Source organism: Lissotriton vulgaris, chromosome 5 (genome assembly GCF_964263255.1).
Source record: "Lissotriton vulgaris chromosome 5, aLisVul1.2, whole genome shotgun sequence".
Taxonomy (NCBI): domain Eukaryota; kingdom Metazoa; phylum Chordata; class Amphibia; order Caudata; family Salamandridae; genus Lissotriton; species Lissotriton vulgaris.
This window is the reverse complement of record NC_141693.1, coordinates 1,698,279,612-1,698,296,132: the sequence shown is the minus strand read 5'-3', so window position 1 is coordinate 1,698,296,132 and position 16,521 is coordinate 1,698,279,612. Positions and strand designations below refer to the sequence as shown.

The 16,521-nt window shown below is 46.4% G+C and overlaps 1 protein-coding gene across 2 annotated transcripts in view; it reads left to right on the top strand.

The window, feature by feature from the left end:
* Window positions 1-16,521, top strand: part of MYO1D (myosin ID) — a 512,976-nt gene that overhangs the window by 271,642 nt on the left and 224,813 nt on the right. For both annotated transcript variants that reach the window (XM_086923844.1, XM_086923845.1), the window contains exon 15: window positions 675-841. In XM_086923844.1, the coding sequence (XP_086779970.1) occupies window positions 675-841 (167 nt within the window). The remainder of the gene's footprint in view (window positions 1-674; window positions 842-16,521) is intronic.

The window sequence follows — 16,521 nt, the reverse complement described above, 5'->3', positions numbered from 1 at the left end:
TGATGGTGAGAAATGTAAACCTCCAACTGAGAAAGCAGCTGTTTTCCTAGCCATGATACCCAATCATGAGGCTATTGTCAAGAAGCTCAAATTGTCAGAGGTAACCGCACTTTACTTGTATATTGGATCTTATATTCCTCCGGTCAATAGTGAGCAAAAGTGCATCACTGCTTGGGGAACATCCTTTCACTTTCTCAAAGTATTCTAATCACTGTACCAAGGCTTTCATAACTCTCCATCTGCTTCAGCCAAAGGCAGCTCGAGTACCAGAGCCGCTGCAGTCATCACAACTACGCCCTAAAGAATAGATAATACCCCTGATGCAAGTTTTATACAAAGGCAGGGATACCTCTGCTGTCTGATGCCTAAATCTGTTGGAGTCTATGAAACCTGTAAGATATCTCTACTGGCTTATCTGTGTTTGAACTTTAATAATAGACCTGATGTCCATAAAATCTGTGCAAACTTGTTTCTAAAGCTGGAATGTGGATGCTTTTGGGTCAAGGCAGTAAATTGGCATGGCTGCTAATTGTGGTCTCCTCACAACATCGATAGCTCCAACTTTTCGCCCACGTATTGCTGCCATTTTGTTTCTGTTATGAGTACACACTCCCAGGTGAAGGCAGTGTATGGGGAAGCTGATTTAGCTCACCTTGTTGTTCTCACCCCTCCAGGAGCCGTACTACGTGCGCTGCATAAAACCCAATGACAAGAAGTCCCCACAGCTGTTTGACGAGCAACGCTGCCGGCACCAGGTGGAGTACCTGGGCCTACTGGAGAATGTGCGCGTGCGGCGTGCCGGCTTTGCCTACCGCCAGGCCTACCAGAAGTTCCTGCACAGGTGAGTAGGCCTGTCTGCTCTCAGCATTGCATAGCCATTAGTCTGTGACTTTACATGATGGGGGTTTTATGTGTTGCTAAAAACCTTACTGACACACCACACACTTTGTCGCAGTCTATGTATCTGCATAATTGGACCAAGCTTAAGCTGTATTGTTCATTCCCCCACCTTCATTCTGAAAAATGTCCATTCTTTGTTTCTATTGTGAGTAATTTAAGAAGTGAAGCACAAGTGGGTATTGGGGCAATGGGCCACTGTTTATTTATTCGAGGATCTTTATAAAGCGCACTGTCACTCACTAATGGTCTTCTATTGACTCAGTTAAAAGTGGTTAAAATTTCAGATTTTAATGAACTACATTTTAAAAGGGTGTTCGTCACCCATGTTTGCGTGGTACCTAGGGCAAACGGGAGGTCGGGGGTGGGGTAGGCAGAATTTTTGAGAGCCTGAATATAAGCAGGGTGTCTTCAGCATAGAAATCCGTTTTGTCTTTATATTTCTGTAGTGAAAATGCTAATCAACATAAATAAAGATTAAACAGGCGGGGGAAACTATTGTTCATTGGAGGACATCCCAGAAGAGAGGTTTGGTTGTGAGAGAAAAGATCCCGGTCGAGTAACTTGGGACCTTCCTCACAAAAAAATGTAGAGTCTCGGGTCAGGCCAGAGATGTGATGGAGCAAAATGGAGGGTCAAAGGTGGCGAAGTCTCGTAATATCAGGATCCCCATCGCCCTCATCCACCATCATTCGGTTGCCATCCGCACCTGAGGTGATCACGAGCTCCGTTCACCTGCGCAATTCAGTCGGGTCTTAAACCTGCTGCACAGGGCGCTAACCCTGGTTGTTCGCTGCACAGTGTTCTAACTGATTTGTCGTCGTTTTCTTCCAATAATTAGTATATGCATGGGAATAAAGAAATTAGCCTTTAATTTGCCAGGTCACTCTGACGTGTCTAACAATGTATTTTTTTAAGAGTGGGCTCACGATAGCATGATTAAAACTCTCACATAAAAATCTAGATGTTCTTGATGAATGTACTCCAGTGGTGAGGAGTATTTTATTATGCACCGCTAGGTTTTAGTACAGTGGCTGTTTTGCTAGAATGGCTGTGTCCAGAGTAGTCGTTTTGCAGAAGAACCTGGAGCGAAGTGTTTTCTACCAGCTTACTTTGGCACAGGAGCCCCCTGGGATAGTCCACTAGTGTGCTTAGGGAGGTTCATAGTGCATTTATAGCGTGTAGTGGCGTTTTTTCTCAAGGAGCTATGGTTGTGTGCTGCCCTACACCCTCAACACTGTGATGAAAAAAACTACACAGAGTGAGTGTTGCTAAAATGAGGAGTTGAACCGAATAGAATATTGAGTCAGTTTTAGCTGATGGTTGATTTCCATCATCATTGTTCTTTATAGCCAGAGCCAATGTAATTATGTGACTGGGTTACCTAAATTAGGCGCCATTAGGCTAATTATGCGGCGTAATGCAATAGCATATTATAATAGTATTACTTCATTATTTTGTCATTTCATGGAGGCTGGGCAAAGGTTTCACCTAAGTAGTACCAATTAAACACCCAAATACAGCAAAAAGCAACAGAAAGGGGATCAGTCAACCTTTGCGAAGGGCCTTCGACTATTAACATCTGCAAATTATGCAGCGGATGATTGATTATGTGGCAAATGCAGCAAATCTGTAATTATGCAGAAAATGCAGTGGACAGAGAATCGCAATTCCGGCCGCTCTAATTATAGCTCAGAAGTGATTGAAGGGCCAGCAATACCCACACTGAAATGTATGCCTGTCTAAAAACTAATAACCCAAGATGAAGCCTGAGCTGTACCCTTTGTTGCACCCAGACCCTGATTACGCCTTATTGCTTTCTAATTACAAACACCCTAGAACGCCCAATGTTACATTACCAATTCACAGGACAGTTTGAATTCATGGACCCATCAGAAGACATCTTTTTGGGGGGATAATGGTGTGCAAAGCATGTTTCTGGGAGTTCATGCATTGCCTCGCTCCCCTAAATCCTGTTCTCTGTACGAGATAAAGATCTTATTGGACAGTGGGCTAATCGGTGTGCTTGTGTCACACTTTCTGAGATCCAATAGCTGTTCCGCCTCCTGCAGTAAGCCTGCAGTTGCTCCCTATCACTGCCCCTGGAGAGTCAAGCTCAAGGAACTTACTTATCCATTTGGAATAAAATAGTATATTTGGTCCTGGGTCACCAGTGGTAATCTGCAGTTCACCACCTTTAGTGCCCAGTAACCATCAACTCCCTTAAGGCCCAGAGGTAGGCCGCACAATTGCTTTTTTGCTTTATGCCGGTAAAAAAATGAATGTGTCCTCATGTAATGCAGCTGGTGCTATGTAAAGCGCTCTGATACCCGATTCGGGTCACGTTTGCGCTATATAAAATAAAAAATAGAAATCTGCAAATACAGGAGCACCTAGCAGTAGGTTCAGGTGTGATAGTGACTACTGGTAAAAAAAAAACAGAGCATCTTCACAAGACCTCCAACAAGCGTGCAATTCATTGGGAATAGGGGTGGGGGGGCTAAGAGCACTGGATGTGGGTAGACGCCAAAATGGCTCCAGCCACTGGTGGACACGGTTTGGCCATGAAATTAAGACTTCTCATATAGATTCAGCTGCACCACTTTGCCAAAATATTCTTATAATGAACACTACTGAATGTCTGTGCAAGACCCTCAAAACAGCAGCATTTCCCTGGTGACAGCTGTCAAGGCGCATCGCTATGAGAACCACCACCACTCCAATTATGGGCGAGCGGGCAACGCCAGTTGTGGTTTAGTGGACAATATGATAATGATGGGACCAAAATATGCAGTTTAGTGGACAAGTTGGAAATTATGGGACAGTACACATGGTTTTCAATCCCGGCTTTCCCAAGTGACCAAATTGTGTGCTCCTAGGCAGTCCTTTTTGAACTTATTCTTTGCTTCTGTTTTTTCCAAATGTGGGAGTACTTAGACTATATCTAAACACTGGTAGTGAATGTGTGTTTAGAACACTGGACCGGAACCTAATACACAATGGGCATTACCCTGGGGAAGACCGCTTCCAGTTTCATGGTCTACGCCCCGAAATGTGGTAATGGGTATATTATCGGCATTGGCACAAGCAATCCTGCATTGCAATCGCAATTCTACTTTTCTAAATTGTTTGCTCTTGGAGAAATCCAGCAATTACTATCCCTTTGTTCTCTTCTCTCCGATTAAGCGGGAACTTTGTAATAGGCTTACTACAGGAAGTGAGAACAAATGGAATTTACTCAGGACTGGCAGCTTTCCTCCAAAGAGATTTTATTTTAATTTCTAACTGATTAGAATTGAAAAATAATTCCCACTTGGTCTGCCTCTGATTGATGAAACCGCATAACACGCTATTTAAGTTTAGTCTTAGCTTTGATAGTGTGATTACTATATGGATGTGTAAAAATTCAAAACATCCGACAGATTGCAGTAGTTGAAACTTTTTTTTTTTAATTCCTTCAAATAAAAAGATGTATTTTCTATTGTTAGACACGAAGAAGGTAGAGGCCAGTGGCACCCTGGCCCCTAATTAACTCTGCCTAAGTCCCTGGTAGCTATCTGCTTTAAAGTCTCCCCTGCTGGTCTAGGTCCCATTCAATGAAGGTGCTCGCAGGCCTCCTCATTGGTGGTAATTGATGGTTACATACCCTAGGGTGTTTACGAAAAGAAGCAAAAAGGCACAATACGAGTTTGTGTGCAACGCAGGGTACCGCTCAGCCTCAGCCTCAGCCTCTGGAAGAGCTAAGAGGTTGGAGAAGAAAGGAAAACAACTAAGGAGAGAAATAAGGACTTGGAGATGGTGGTGATCTGAGAGGACATGGAATGGTGGTAAGAAAGTTAATGAAGAGAGAAGTCTCAGTGGAGAATAAGAAGGGGAGGGAATAAAGGGAGACGAGCAAAGTGGAGAAAAAGAAGAACGATTTCAGTGGGTGAAAATGGATGGAAAAGAGCAGGGAGGAGTGAAAAGATTGTAAGCTCGATGGTATAAAATGGAGAGGTAAGAGACGAGTGGCGAAAATGAGAAGAAGGCGTGAAAGGAAGAAATAATTGGCGATCAAACGAGTGGGCGATGCAAGGTAGGAGGACTGAGAGGAAGTAAAAAAGACAAGAGGTGGGGAAAATGGAAGTTAAAGAGACCGAAGGAAGGAAAAAGAGAGAAAGATCGAGAAGGACAGGAAAATGCTTAAAAGGCAGTAAAAGGACAGAGAAGAACAGAGGAAAAGAGGAACGCAGTTTGGAGGGAGGAAAGAGAGGGACACAAGGAAGTTTGAAAAGCAGAGAGAGGCTGAAGAGGCAAAACGTTGGTTTGAAGAGTGGGGGGAAGGAGATGGGGAACAGGCAGAAGGATGATATTAGGGGGTGAAGGAATGGTAAGGGCTGGTAAAGTGGCTGGAAGAACTCTTGTGCAACGCGTTTTGGTGCAAAATATTCTCCAGTATTAACCAAGCAATGAGTCTCAAGTAGGTTGTGATGCACAAAGGTGGGCCACCTGGTTTTGGAGAAGGCCTGGCTTAGTTTTGGCCCCAATCTGATCTAGTCCATCTCTACAGGACAGATGTTTGAAGCAATGAAAATACCATCACCAATCTGGCTGTCCCACATGTTCACTTATTGAGAAGTGCACCCACCCTGTATACACTATGGATTCAAAGATGTAATAAAACATTTGTTTATCTTTTGGGGGGAGGGGCTTAGGAAGGGACAGTCCCAGAACAACCTATGTCCAGAGATCATTACTAGAATGCGGCATAGAGTTCTGGTATAATGTGTACACCAGCAGGGGCAATCACAAGCACAGGTAAAGATAATGCCCCCTATTCACAGCTGCAGAACAGAGACTGCACAGTAGAGCTGGGGCCCAGCTGTAGAACAGAGACTGCACCGTAGAGCTGGGGCCCAGCTGCAGAACATAGACAGGGTCCAGCTTTTTATCACATGCGAGGCCTAATTGTAGAACTAGGCCGGCTCATCCAGAGAGCAGGGATGGGGTGAGGCTGAGATCAACCTCTTCGCCGCGGGGCGAATTCCCCCCGGTGCTGGGGGGAGGAGGGGCCGCACGCAGTGGTGCTCGTGTCGAGCACAGCTCGTCCCGCTGCACGGTGGCGCTGTGCTCATGACTAGCTGAGCTCGTCATGACCACGCCCATTTCTATAGAACGCTCAGCACAGCAGGGGAATTATCCCCGCGTGGGAGCGCGCGAGCCAGCCTGGGATCAGAGCTAGGAGTATGTTCACAACAGACCTAGGCGGTAGCTGGTGCAGCGCATGGAGGCCTCCGGGGAACGCATGAGCCGTACTGCTCAGCTCATCCCAAGGCAAGGATGTGGGTTTGCGATGGTACGGTAACATAGCTGATGTGCCCCTGTGGCTCTGCTCCAGTTTGCTGCGCTGCTGACTCTGCCTGCCTGTCTCCCTGAGAAGAGAAGTGGGTATCACTGAGAGGCTGAGACAGTGTGTCCATATGTGTCGGGGCGAGGATAGTGCTGAGTGGGGGCCTCTGCTAATCACGGGGCTACAAGTAAATCGAGCTGTTTGGTAATTGATGAGCACATTAGTCCTGGGGGAGAAGGGGTGGGGGGTCTTCCTGGGGCTCTCTGATTGAAGACAGTCCTCCCTCTCTCTGCAGCTTGCTGACTTTGGCAGATTTTTCTCGCATTTTCGTTTTTTCTCGCTGCAGATCAGTAATGGGTGACTTCGGGGCATGGTGGCGGGGGTGGTCTGCTGGCTGGTGATATCAGTTTCCCTTTCTTCTTCTGAGAACCTCTGGGCAAGCTATTTATCTCCCCCGCCTTCCACCCCTCACAGCTCCAGCCCTCAATTATAAAAAATGTTTTGTAGCAGCTGACTTCGTCCAAACAAATCTCATATCAGACAGTTCCACTGCAATTTCCCGTCTTTCCAAATTTGGCACCTTTCATAAAAATTGCCGACCTACTGATGTGCAGGGCCTGTGATATTCATGCTTGCTGGTCGCTTTAAGGAGTATGGCACGTTAGTGACTATTCCACAAGCGTAGCCCAACCTACAGAGGAGCGCGCCGATTCATGGCTCCGCGGATTTACTATTGTGGCCTCTATGCAAAGTGCACCCACAATTCTCAATCAAGTACACACAGGTTTTTGTGTCCTTATCTTACAAGTTGTGCAGTCTTCCGAGAATTTTGCCTGCACCAATTTCACCAGGAAAAGGCTAGTGATTTTTTTTTTTTATGGGGCTGTGGCCAGCAACCCAAAATGGCGGTCGTAAGAAGTTTCTGGAGTATTAAAAATAATGATGTGTGGAATGCTTTAATTAATTTCAGCCACTTGTCATTACTTGGGTGGCATCTCAGTCTATTGTTATTTCACACACTATGTCATCTAAGTTTAGATGCAGCCATATGCAAATCAGTCTTGACCCTCCTCCAATGGGAGCAGCCAACCCTAACTGCCAGGTCAGGTCTGTACGAGCATACTGCGGTGGGAACACAGATCAATTCTCTCCGGGCCATAGAAGGAAGTGAAGAAGACCGACATCTCGGCCAGTAAGGAGTTGAAGAAGCAGTGTGGTGGACACGGCCTTGGAATCACGATAGCAGCCGCCTTAGCCATTGAGCATGATTGGAGGATTTAGTCCCTTCGGAGCATAAGAGTCCTATGAGAAAAACGACTTCAGAGGCAGGTGTTAAGGAGAGAACTCTTCTTTCTAGGGGACCTGTTTTCCCTGTATCCGGCAGCAAGTTGCTGCAGCTGAGGGCGAAAAACAAAAGACAAGAAAGACCCAAGTAGGGTTATATGATTATACAACGCTAACCAGTACCACGCATGGCATTACCACGTGAATTTTACTTCGCAAGTGGCTTTAGCACCCAGCATTTTTGAACGCAGGATTATTCTACGGAAAAAAACATCTACGAAACATCCTACGTCCCTTAGGCACATATGTCATTCCATTGTACATAATGATAGTGATAGGCTAAAAAATATGTGTATATTATTATTAGCGTTAGTAGGCTATATCCAGGGAAATGAGGCATGGAGAGGGGTCAGTCTACAGAAGGAAAGGAGAGAAACACTTCATACTTTTAAGTCAGGGTAATTTTTAAGAACAAAGATTTGTTTTCTTACCCGACACCTGCACGCCTTTCATCAGCAGCCCTTACTTCCACCAACCACAGAAACAAGCGTCAAAACACGTCTAAGAAAATTAAAAAAGGACTTCTATAGTGACGGACACGCTACGCAACAACGTTGTGGAGGCTCTTTCATTGATGACAGGGGCACTGAAGACCGTTTTTATGTAAGTTTTCTTCTTTTTTTAATTCCGCTCGTTTTTTTTGTGGTTTTTTTTGGGGGGGAGACCCCCCTAACCCCACCAAGCCCCCTCTTTTTTATTGGACCTTTAGCTCACATTACTTTACTACTGCGCTTCGTTCCAACAGGCCCAGAAGCCTCCATGAAGTTGGTCATCCAATCGGACCCAGAAGGTCAGAGTCTGAAACTGTCAGAGGGTGGGGCTAAGATGGTCCCAGAGTAGGTAAACTGTGGCCTAAGGTGGCCTAATTCCCCGTTGCAGCATGGCCATCCCCATAAACCCCCCTAGCATGACTCAGAAGTCCTCAGGACCCATGACCCGGGCTCGCACACAGCCCAGCCTGTCGAGCTGCCCAGGTTTTGTTGTAGTATTGAGTGTGTGTACTGACATAGAAAAGCAGGGTGCGCTGCACATGGTGAGGGTAGCGACTAACGAGACCACCATGCTTGCAGTTAAAGGGCTTGCTTTTAAGTCTGGGTTTTGACACTACAGTACTCAAAAAACCTTTTGCCAACAACAGACATTGAGTGTGTTTTGGGTTTCCCCTTTACTACTGTTGTCTTTTTTTCGACCTGTTTCTTTCATCTATTTCACCGTGAGACTTTGTCAATCACGTCTGGGCTGAGGCTGGTGGAGTATGTATCTCTCGCCTAATTTCATTAGTGATTGTGGTGTATCCTTTCAGCTCCACGTGAGTGCTTGCCTTGAACTGCATGAGGGGCAACTTTTCCGCTATTTCCATCTCGGTCAATGTTTGCTGGCTCCCTCCCTTGCGCCTCGCTATAATGTGCTGAGACTGCTTGTATTAGCACAGCAATTCTTAACTGTTTGTCTTCTGGGAACCCCTACTGAATCATTACAGGAATCGGGGGACCCCCACTGAGTCATTATTGGAAGTCAGGGACCCCCGACCTAAGCAATTTCTATGATTCGTACTGCAACACAAATCACAAAAATGCAAAAGCAGGTAGACACCAAACAAACGCTCAAATATTGAAATATGTTGTATAATTCACAATCAAATAGAGAACAGGTTTTTTGTTTTGCTTCTTTATTTGTATATACTACATTAATTTTTATTGACAAATGTTAAAATGATTTAGTTTTGTAAAACAGTCACAGGCCCTGCTAAGTAGGCCTCACAGGCTCCCAGGAGTCCCCAGACGAGAGATTAAGAGCGACTGAGTTAACATATTAAACCTTTTTGCCAGTGCAAATTCCTGTTGTGTTAGTGAGGGGGTGGTGTGTTCAGTGGCGGTGGAGGGGGTTGGGGGGGGACAACTGTGAATACAAAAATAAACACAGATAAAAAAAAGAAATACAAAATATAAGACTTTACTTACCTGGCGCTGCGGTCGCAGCATTGCTCCTCTCCTTGTCCTCCACTCCAGGGCTTGTGCACACTGTGCAGGCACCCAGACGGCAATCCTGATGCTGCTCTGATGCTGCGAATTGTATTCCCAGCATGAGAGAAGGCCTGGGATTGGTCTGAGCGGCCTAGTTTTCTGCTCAGATAGTGCCTGGGAGCCTGTGGCTTTTCCCCACCCGGCTGTACAACACCTTAAGACGCACTTATCAGTGTCCATCACCCCTCCTCCCGACTATTGTCATAGATTGCAAGGCCCCTTCCCTGCCCTATGACACTGCCCGCTGACAGCCTGCAGGTAAGAAGAAAAATAAAACTGGTTTACTATCATTTTAATTTTCATGTGTTTAAATCTGCTGCCACCTAGTGGGGCGTCGCTCCTTCGCCATAACGTGGGGACTGCCCCTGGCTATGATTTCCGTCACTACCCAATTGATACCTTAACTTGCGTGCTCAAAGGTCTATGGAAATTGCCTTGGGATCGCTGCACATCCAAACTCCAGAACTTAACCCCTTCCATGCGGCTGCGATTCTGTGCCTGTGCAGCAGAATCGCGAGTGGGCGGGTTTATGACGGCCCCCAGCCGTCATCAGCACACGAGCACCGTAGTGCATGACGGCTGGGGGCCGTCATCAGCATGGAAGGGGTTAAGGTCAATCACTTGTTTGTTAAGTTCGTATAGTGACATTTAAACAGAGCCCTGCCCTTGAAGCTAAATATCCTTAAAAAAAACAAGCATTGGCAAAGCCAGTAAGTCTAGCTTATCGGTGAGAGTCCCTCTTCATTGATTGCATGTGTAGATGGAATAGGGTGATGCCATCTTAAGTGGCACACAGGGAATACTCATCTATAACTACGCCTGACATAGAAATAAGCCAGAATGGCTTCATAAACCTCAATCATAAAAATAGGACTAACCCTGATCACAACTGTAGAAAAATATTGCCAGCAAATCTGAAAAATAGAAATGGGACTAGTGCTCACATGATCCACACTCCGCCATAGAGATTGGATTAGCACCAGAACCTAAAGCCAGGAACCATAGAAAATGACTACCACGGGGGAGATGCCGCGCTATTGGAAATTGCATTACCTGTGTGATTCAGAGCGGGACTACACGGACCAGAGAGTCGCTGGGGCTGCCTGGAGACCGCACCGCCCCTCCCCTCTGCACCTGGGCCCTACATAACTCCTTGCATCCGCCATTGGAAATTGCATTACCTGTGTGATTCAGAGCGGGACTACACGGACAAGAGAGCCGCGGGGCTGCCTGGAGACCGCACCGCCCCTCCTCTCTGCACTTGGGCCCTACATAACTCCTTGCGTCTCCCGCTTCACGGGAGACGCTGCGCCATTGGAAATTGCATTACCTGTGTGATTCAGAGCGGGAGTACACGGACAAGAGAGCCGCGGGGGCTGCCTGGAGACCGCACCGTCCCTCCTCTCTGCACCTGGGCCCTACATAACTGCGCCATTGGAAATTGCATTACCTGTGTGATTCAGAGCAGGACTACACAACCAGAGAGCCGCGGGGGCTGCCTGGAGACCGTACCGCCCCTACTCTCTGTCGGACCGGAAGTACTTAGGGAAGCAACCGCTTCCACTGCACGGACGCGCGCTGGTCGAAGCCCGGTCCAAGGGCGGGACCGTTTGAGACCGTTGGAGAACGTATGAGGACTGGACGGGGGCCCCCCCTAACATTTTGCCTAGAGGTTAGTGTGAAGTCAAATAGCTGTTATTAGACTCCTACACCTCATTGTGGACATCGCCAATCCAATAATAAATGCCATTGTTAACACCTCACTGTCCACAGCCAAAGTCCCCCCTGAGTGGAAACTGGCAGCGGTGAAACCACTGCAAAAAAAAACAACTCCCCGACCCCACCACATTGTCGAACCTACGACCCATCTCACTACTTCCGGCCCTGTGTAAGGTTACAGAGTCAATTGTAAATAAACAACTTACTCGTTTCCTGGAAGAGAGTGAGGCATGGCACCCTAACCAGGCGGGCTTCAGGGTCCAACATTCCACCGAATCGGCCCTCCTGTTCACCACAGAAACTATCCGCTCAGCCCTAGACCAAGGTAAGAAGGCCGTCTTGATTTTATTAGACCTATCGGCGGCCTTCGACACGGTCTCACATGCCATCCTATTAGACCGGCTAATAACATCTGGCGTCACAGGGACAGTGCTTGAGTGGATAAGAAACTTTTTAAGTGACAGGAGGCAAGTGGTGACCCTGGGGGAATTTTGCTCCAGTGAAAAAGCGCTGTTGACGGGAGTCCCGCAGGGTTCGAGCCTGAGCCCGACCCTGTTTAATGTCTATACCGCACCCCTGATAAAATTGATTTCGTCATTTGGCATAGACGCCATAGCCTATGCCGATGACACACAGCTTATCCTGGTAATGGATAAGGATAACCAAGCCTGGGAGGAAAATCTCAAAGGTTGCCTAACGGCCACCTTTGAATGGATGCGTCTAAACCATCTGAAATGCAACACAGGCAAAACGGAGATCATGCCTATAGGCCCAAATAATGAGTTCATCCCACGATTATGGTGGCCAGAAAAAGCTGAAATACCACCTCATACAACCAACTTGGCCCGTAATCTGGGGGTGCATTTTGACTCTGACCTGTCTTTTAGACAACAAGCGGCTAGAGTGGCAGGCATGTGCTTTGGGGTAATAAAGGGGCTGAGAAAGTTCTTTGATCTTTTGCCCCTTGAAGCAAGGAAAACAGTTACGGTTGCACTAGTAACATCACGCATCGATTACTGTAATAGCCTCTACGCTGGCACAAATAAAGCTGTCACACACAAACTTCAGATGGTGCAACATGCAGCTGCGAGGTTGGTTTTAAAGTGGCCGAAAAGATCATCTGCAACCAAAGCCCTTAAGGCACTACACTGGCTGCCTATTATAAAAAGGGTCTTGTTTAAAGTACTCTTAATTACTTTTAGAGCGGTCCACAACTTAGGCCCATCCTACCTGAGGAAAAAATTCAGCAGATACTGCCCAACCAGAGCACTGCGTTCTTCAACGGCCAACTTGCTTACTGTCCCAAGTTTCAGACTTAAAACTCGAGGGGGTAAATCCCTGGCGGTACTGGGAGCAAAAGCATGGAATTCCCTTCCCCCCCAGTTGAGATCATTGGATAAAGAAATAGATTTCCGTAAACACCTAAAAACCTGGATCTTTAAACTACAAGACACGACTGCCCAAAGTCTAGTGTAATTCGGGTCTCGGTCAAGTAAGCATAGGAACTACCTAACATCTGGTGGTCTTTTCTGGGCGCCTAGATGCTCCTTGGAGCGATTGTCGCGCGTTATAAATTGGTATTTACATTTACATTACATTTACATTTATTAAATAGTATTGTTGCTATCGTTTATATAGCAAGCCACAAGTGAGGTTGTGAACTTACTTGTAAAGCTTGTAATTGATATAATGGCATCACCTCCGGGGAGAGGAAGAAAATCGTTGGCTAGCGGCTCCATAGTGGGAACTTTGGACCAGTTTCAAATAAGAGCGTCCTAAATCGTAGAAACTGAAATTGTTCAGACTGAAAAAAGACTGTCTTTGGGCATCGCATTTGAAAAGCGCTCCTCATTGGGTTTATTAGCACAGGCCCGTTCACTGGTGTATTCTCAAACCTTAGAATCTAGCCAAGTAAGAAGTGCTCATGGGGGGAAGGAAATTGTGCTCCTCAGCGCACAGAAAGTCACCCTTACCTTCCAGCATCCGATGAAGCAAATCTTAATTGTAGGATTGTACCGAGGCAACCTAATAGTACTAATACAGGATTAACGGTCCAGTGTATTACGACACGGTCTGCATCTAACGCCAAGCAGGCCTTGTCCAGTCAATCTACTGATCAAGATCCGAAGATCAAAAGTTCCAAAAGGAAATGAGGGGAAGCTATTGCTAAAGGGAAAAATCCAAAGACCCGGAAAATCAAGACAGAAAACAGGAATGTCACATCGCCAGCGCATTTGGGATCAGATTCTGACTGTCCCACTAATGACGTAATAACTTTGCCTTCGACTCCCAATGAAGAGCTACTAGTGGAAATGGGGAAGGACTTTTGGACTAAGCTGGAATCCATTTTCTAAAAAACATGCCTCCCAATATATGATAGGTTAGACATAATCAAGAGCAGGTTAGCATGTCTTGAATTATCACATGCTTCGGCTCAGGCACGGACGATGTCTCTGCCCAAAGGCCCTAGTAATTGCCAGGCAACCAACAAACCTATTGACAAACTTGTTGCTAAACCTGTAGATGTGGCAGTTGTTGTTATCCCTCAGCATACTCCCCTCTTACCGTGTTTGGGAGTCCAGGTTGTGCCTAGTCAACCCCCGCAGAATGGAGGGGGTGGGAGGAGGAAGGTTACAAGGGAGGCATCACACACTACTCAATTAAATCTGGATGCCCCCCGAATGCCATTGGTTAAAAAGCTTCCTTGCATTGATCTCCCCCCCGGAATCCATCCCTTATGTGGTGGTACTTGCGGGGGTAACTCCATTGAGTCAGGATAAAAGGGAGGAGTACAGGGATCTAAAGAACTAGTGCATCTATTGGCTCAATTCTAATCGTCCCCTGCCCCCGAATGTATCAGCAGAAATTTATTTTGCTAGGCGTGTTGACTGGGTGGGCTCCCAAAGCAAGTCTATTAAGGGGGATTGCGTAATTATTAATTTTAAAGACAGAAAGGCCGCAGAATAAATTTGCGATTGGTTTGAGGCAAACCCAAGAACCTCAATACGCTCCCTACCCCTTACCTTTTTCTATTGTGCACTACAACAGCACAATTTATGCAATTTATTGACAAGGGAGTTAGAACATCGTGCTAATAATGAGGGGGGGGGATAAGGATCCACAACGGCTCTGACAGATTTTCTGGGTTGGATGACTGTGACTGACAGTTTTCCTTGCCCAGACTGGGGGCTCACCATCGAGAACTTACCCAGTGTACAAAAAGCAGGGGAATTGATCTACTTGTGGGCAGTGTCAAATGTGATGATGATATTCCAGCAGCTAGCCACAACAATATGACAGTTGATTTAGAAAACAGCATCCTATTACCAGCAGGTGTAGAGAGTCAAATAAACTTGTCTAGGGGGGCACTCGTTTTGACTGTTCCTTCTATCCCCGATAAGAGGGATATCCAGTATGATCCCCCTCCCAGGATGGACACCGTTCTAAGGAACCATTTGGGCTCTGATAATGGAGAAAGCCAGTGTGACTTTTTGGAAAGACTAAAACCCGCCGGTGGGATGTCCAAAAGTAATGGGACAACCTCGGTGATATCTTGGAACTTAGTGGGTTTGAGTTCAAAATTAGTCTCACCTGAGTGGTCGGATTTAATTGAAAAATTTGACATATGCCTTTTTCAGGAGACATGGTTAGTAGATCCTGTCTTAAATGTTGGCGATCTTAATTTCTATGTACCAGCATTGAAAAAAGACAGGGGTCGCCCAGCTGGGGGATTAATTATATGGGTGAGACAAGATCTAGGGTGTAAAATCAAGCAGAGCCCAGTATGTAACAACGATATTTTAGCATTAAGAGTTAGTACTCCTTCAGGAATATGTCTAGAAATCTTTAATGTTTATGCACGAGGTCACCCAAGGGGGACCAAATCTGAGGTTGTAACTGGTTTGGAAGAACTGATAGTGAGTTTGCCCCCGAATATCTTGTCTCTTGTAGCGGGGGACTTTAACACAACCTTTGAGCCCCTAGGGTATGAAGACCACCAGTTTACGGAAGAGGACGATTCTAGATGGGGCATTCGGGCCCTTGAGGTAGTTCCAATAAAAAAGTGGACAGAGGCAGCAATCCAGTTGAGAGGAATGTGCATGGGCAATCATCTGAGGGCAGCTAATGGGCGTACTGTATCAGATAAGTTAGGTAGGAACACTTTCGATAACTGCCTTAGGTCTAGCCGTATTGACTACCTGCTTGTTCACCTAAGACTATGGTCCTATCTTATAGACATGGAGGTTACTAATCGTATGGAGAGCGACCATCACCCACTCACCTCTATTTTCAATTTGTCCCTCACCGAGGGCGTACCACCCACCCAGGAAGTATTAGTGCCCGACCACATTTTAGCCTACGATATGCGCCATCTGAAAATGGAGCAGAATCGTTGAAAATCCTGAAATAGTAGCTGCATTTAACAAAGATGTAACCAACGCACTGGCAGTGCTGGGTTCTGCTAATGTTAGTATGGAAACCAGCCCTAATGTGACGGAGATTCAAACTAATCTTTTCAAGGGCCTAAATACTAATTTTTGTAAGCCCAAAGCAGGAAGGAGTTCAAGGGGAAGTAAACCGGAGGGATGGTACAACTCAGCTTGCCGAAAAGCTCTGGTTAGTCTTGGCAGTACCCTAAAGACAAAAGACATATCCATAGTAAGGTCAGCACAGGCCTGCTATAGGAAAGCAAAGCTGGAGGCAAAAAAGAGCTGGGATGAAGAGAAGTGGAGGGATCTTAAAGATGCTTGTGCGGCCAAGAATCCCAAGTTGTTCTGGGACATTTTCAAATGGGAAAGGGGAGGTTGTCCTGATCGCCCACAGAATAATGTGGCCCAACATGCCTGGGTTAACTATTTCAAGCCACGTCTCATCATCATGCTTCAACATCCTACGCATGCTCAAAAAAATCTTCCGTTGGATCCCCACCGAAACAAGAAAAACGGTCACCCACGCACTACTCACAAGCCGACTGGGTTACGGAAACACCCTGTACGTCGGAACTACAGCCAAACTACAGAAAAAACTCCAACGCATCCAAAACGCCTCAGCCAGACTCATACTAGACATCCGCCGCCAAGCTCACATTTCCGACCACCTGAAAGACCTCCACTGGCTCCCCATCAACAAGAGAATAACGTTCCGTCTCCTCACCCACGCACACAAAGCTCTCTACGATCTAGGACCTGAATGCCTCAACACGCGCCT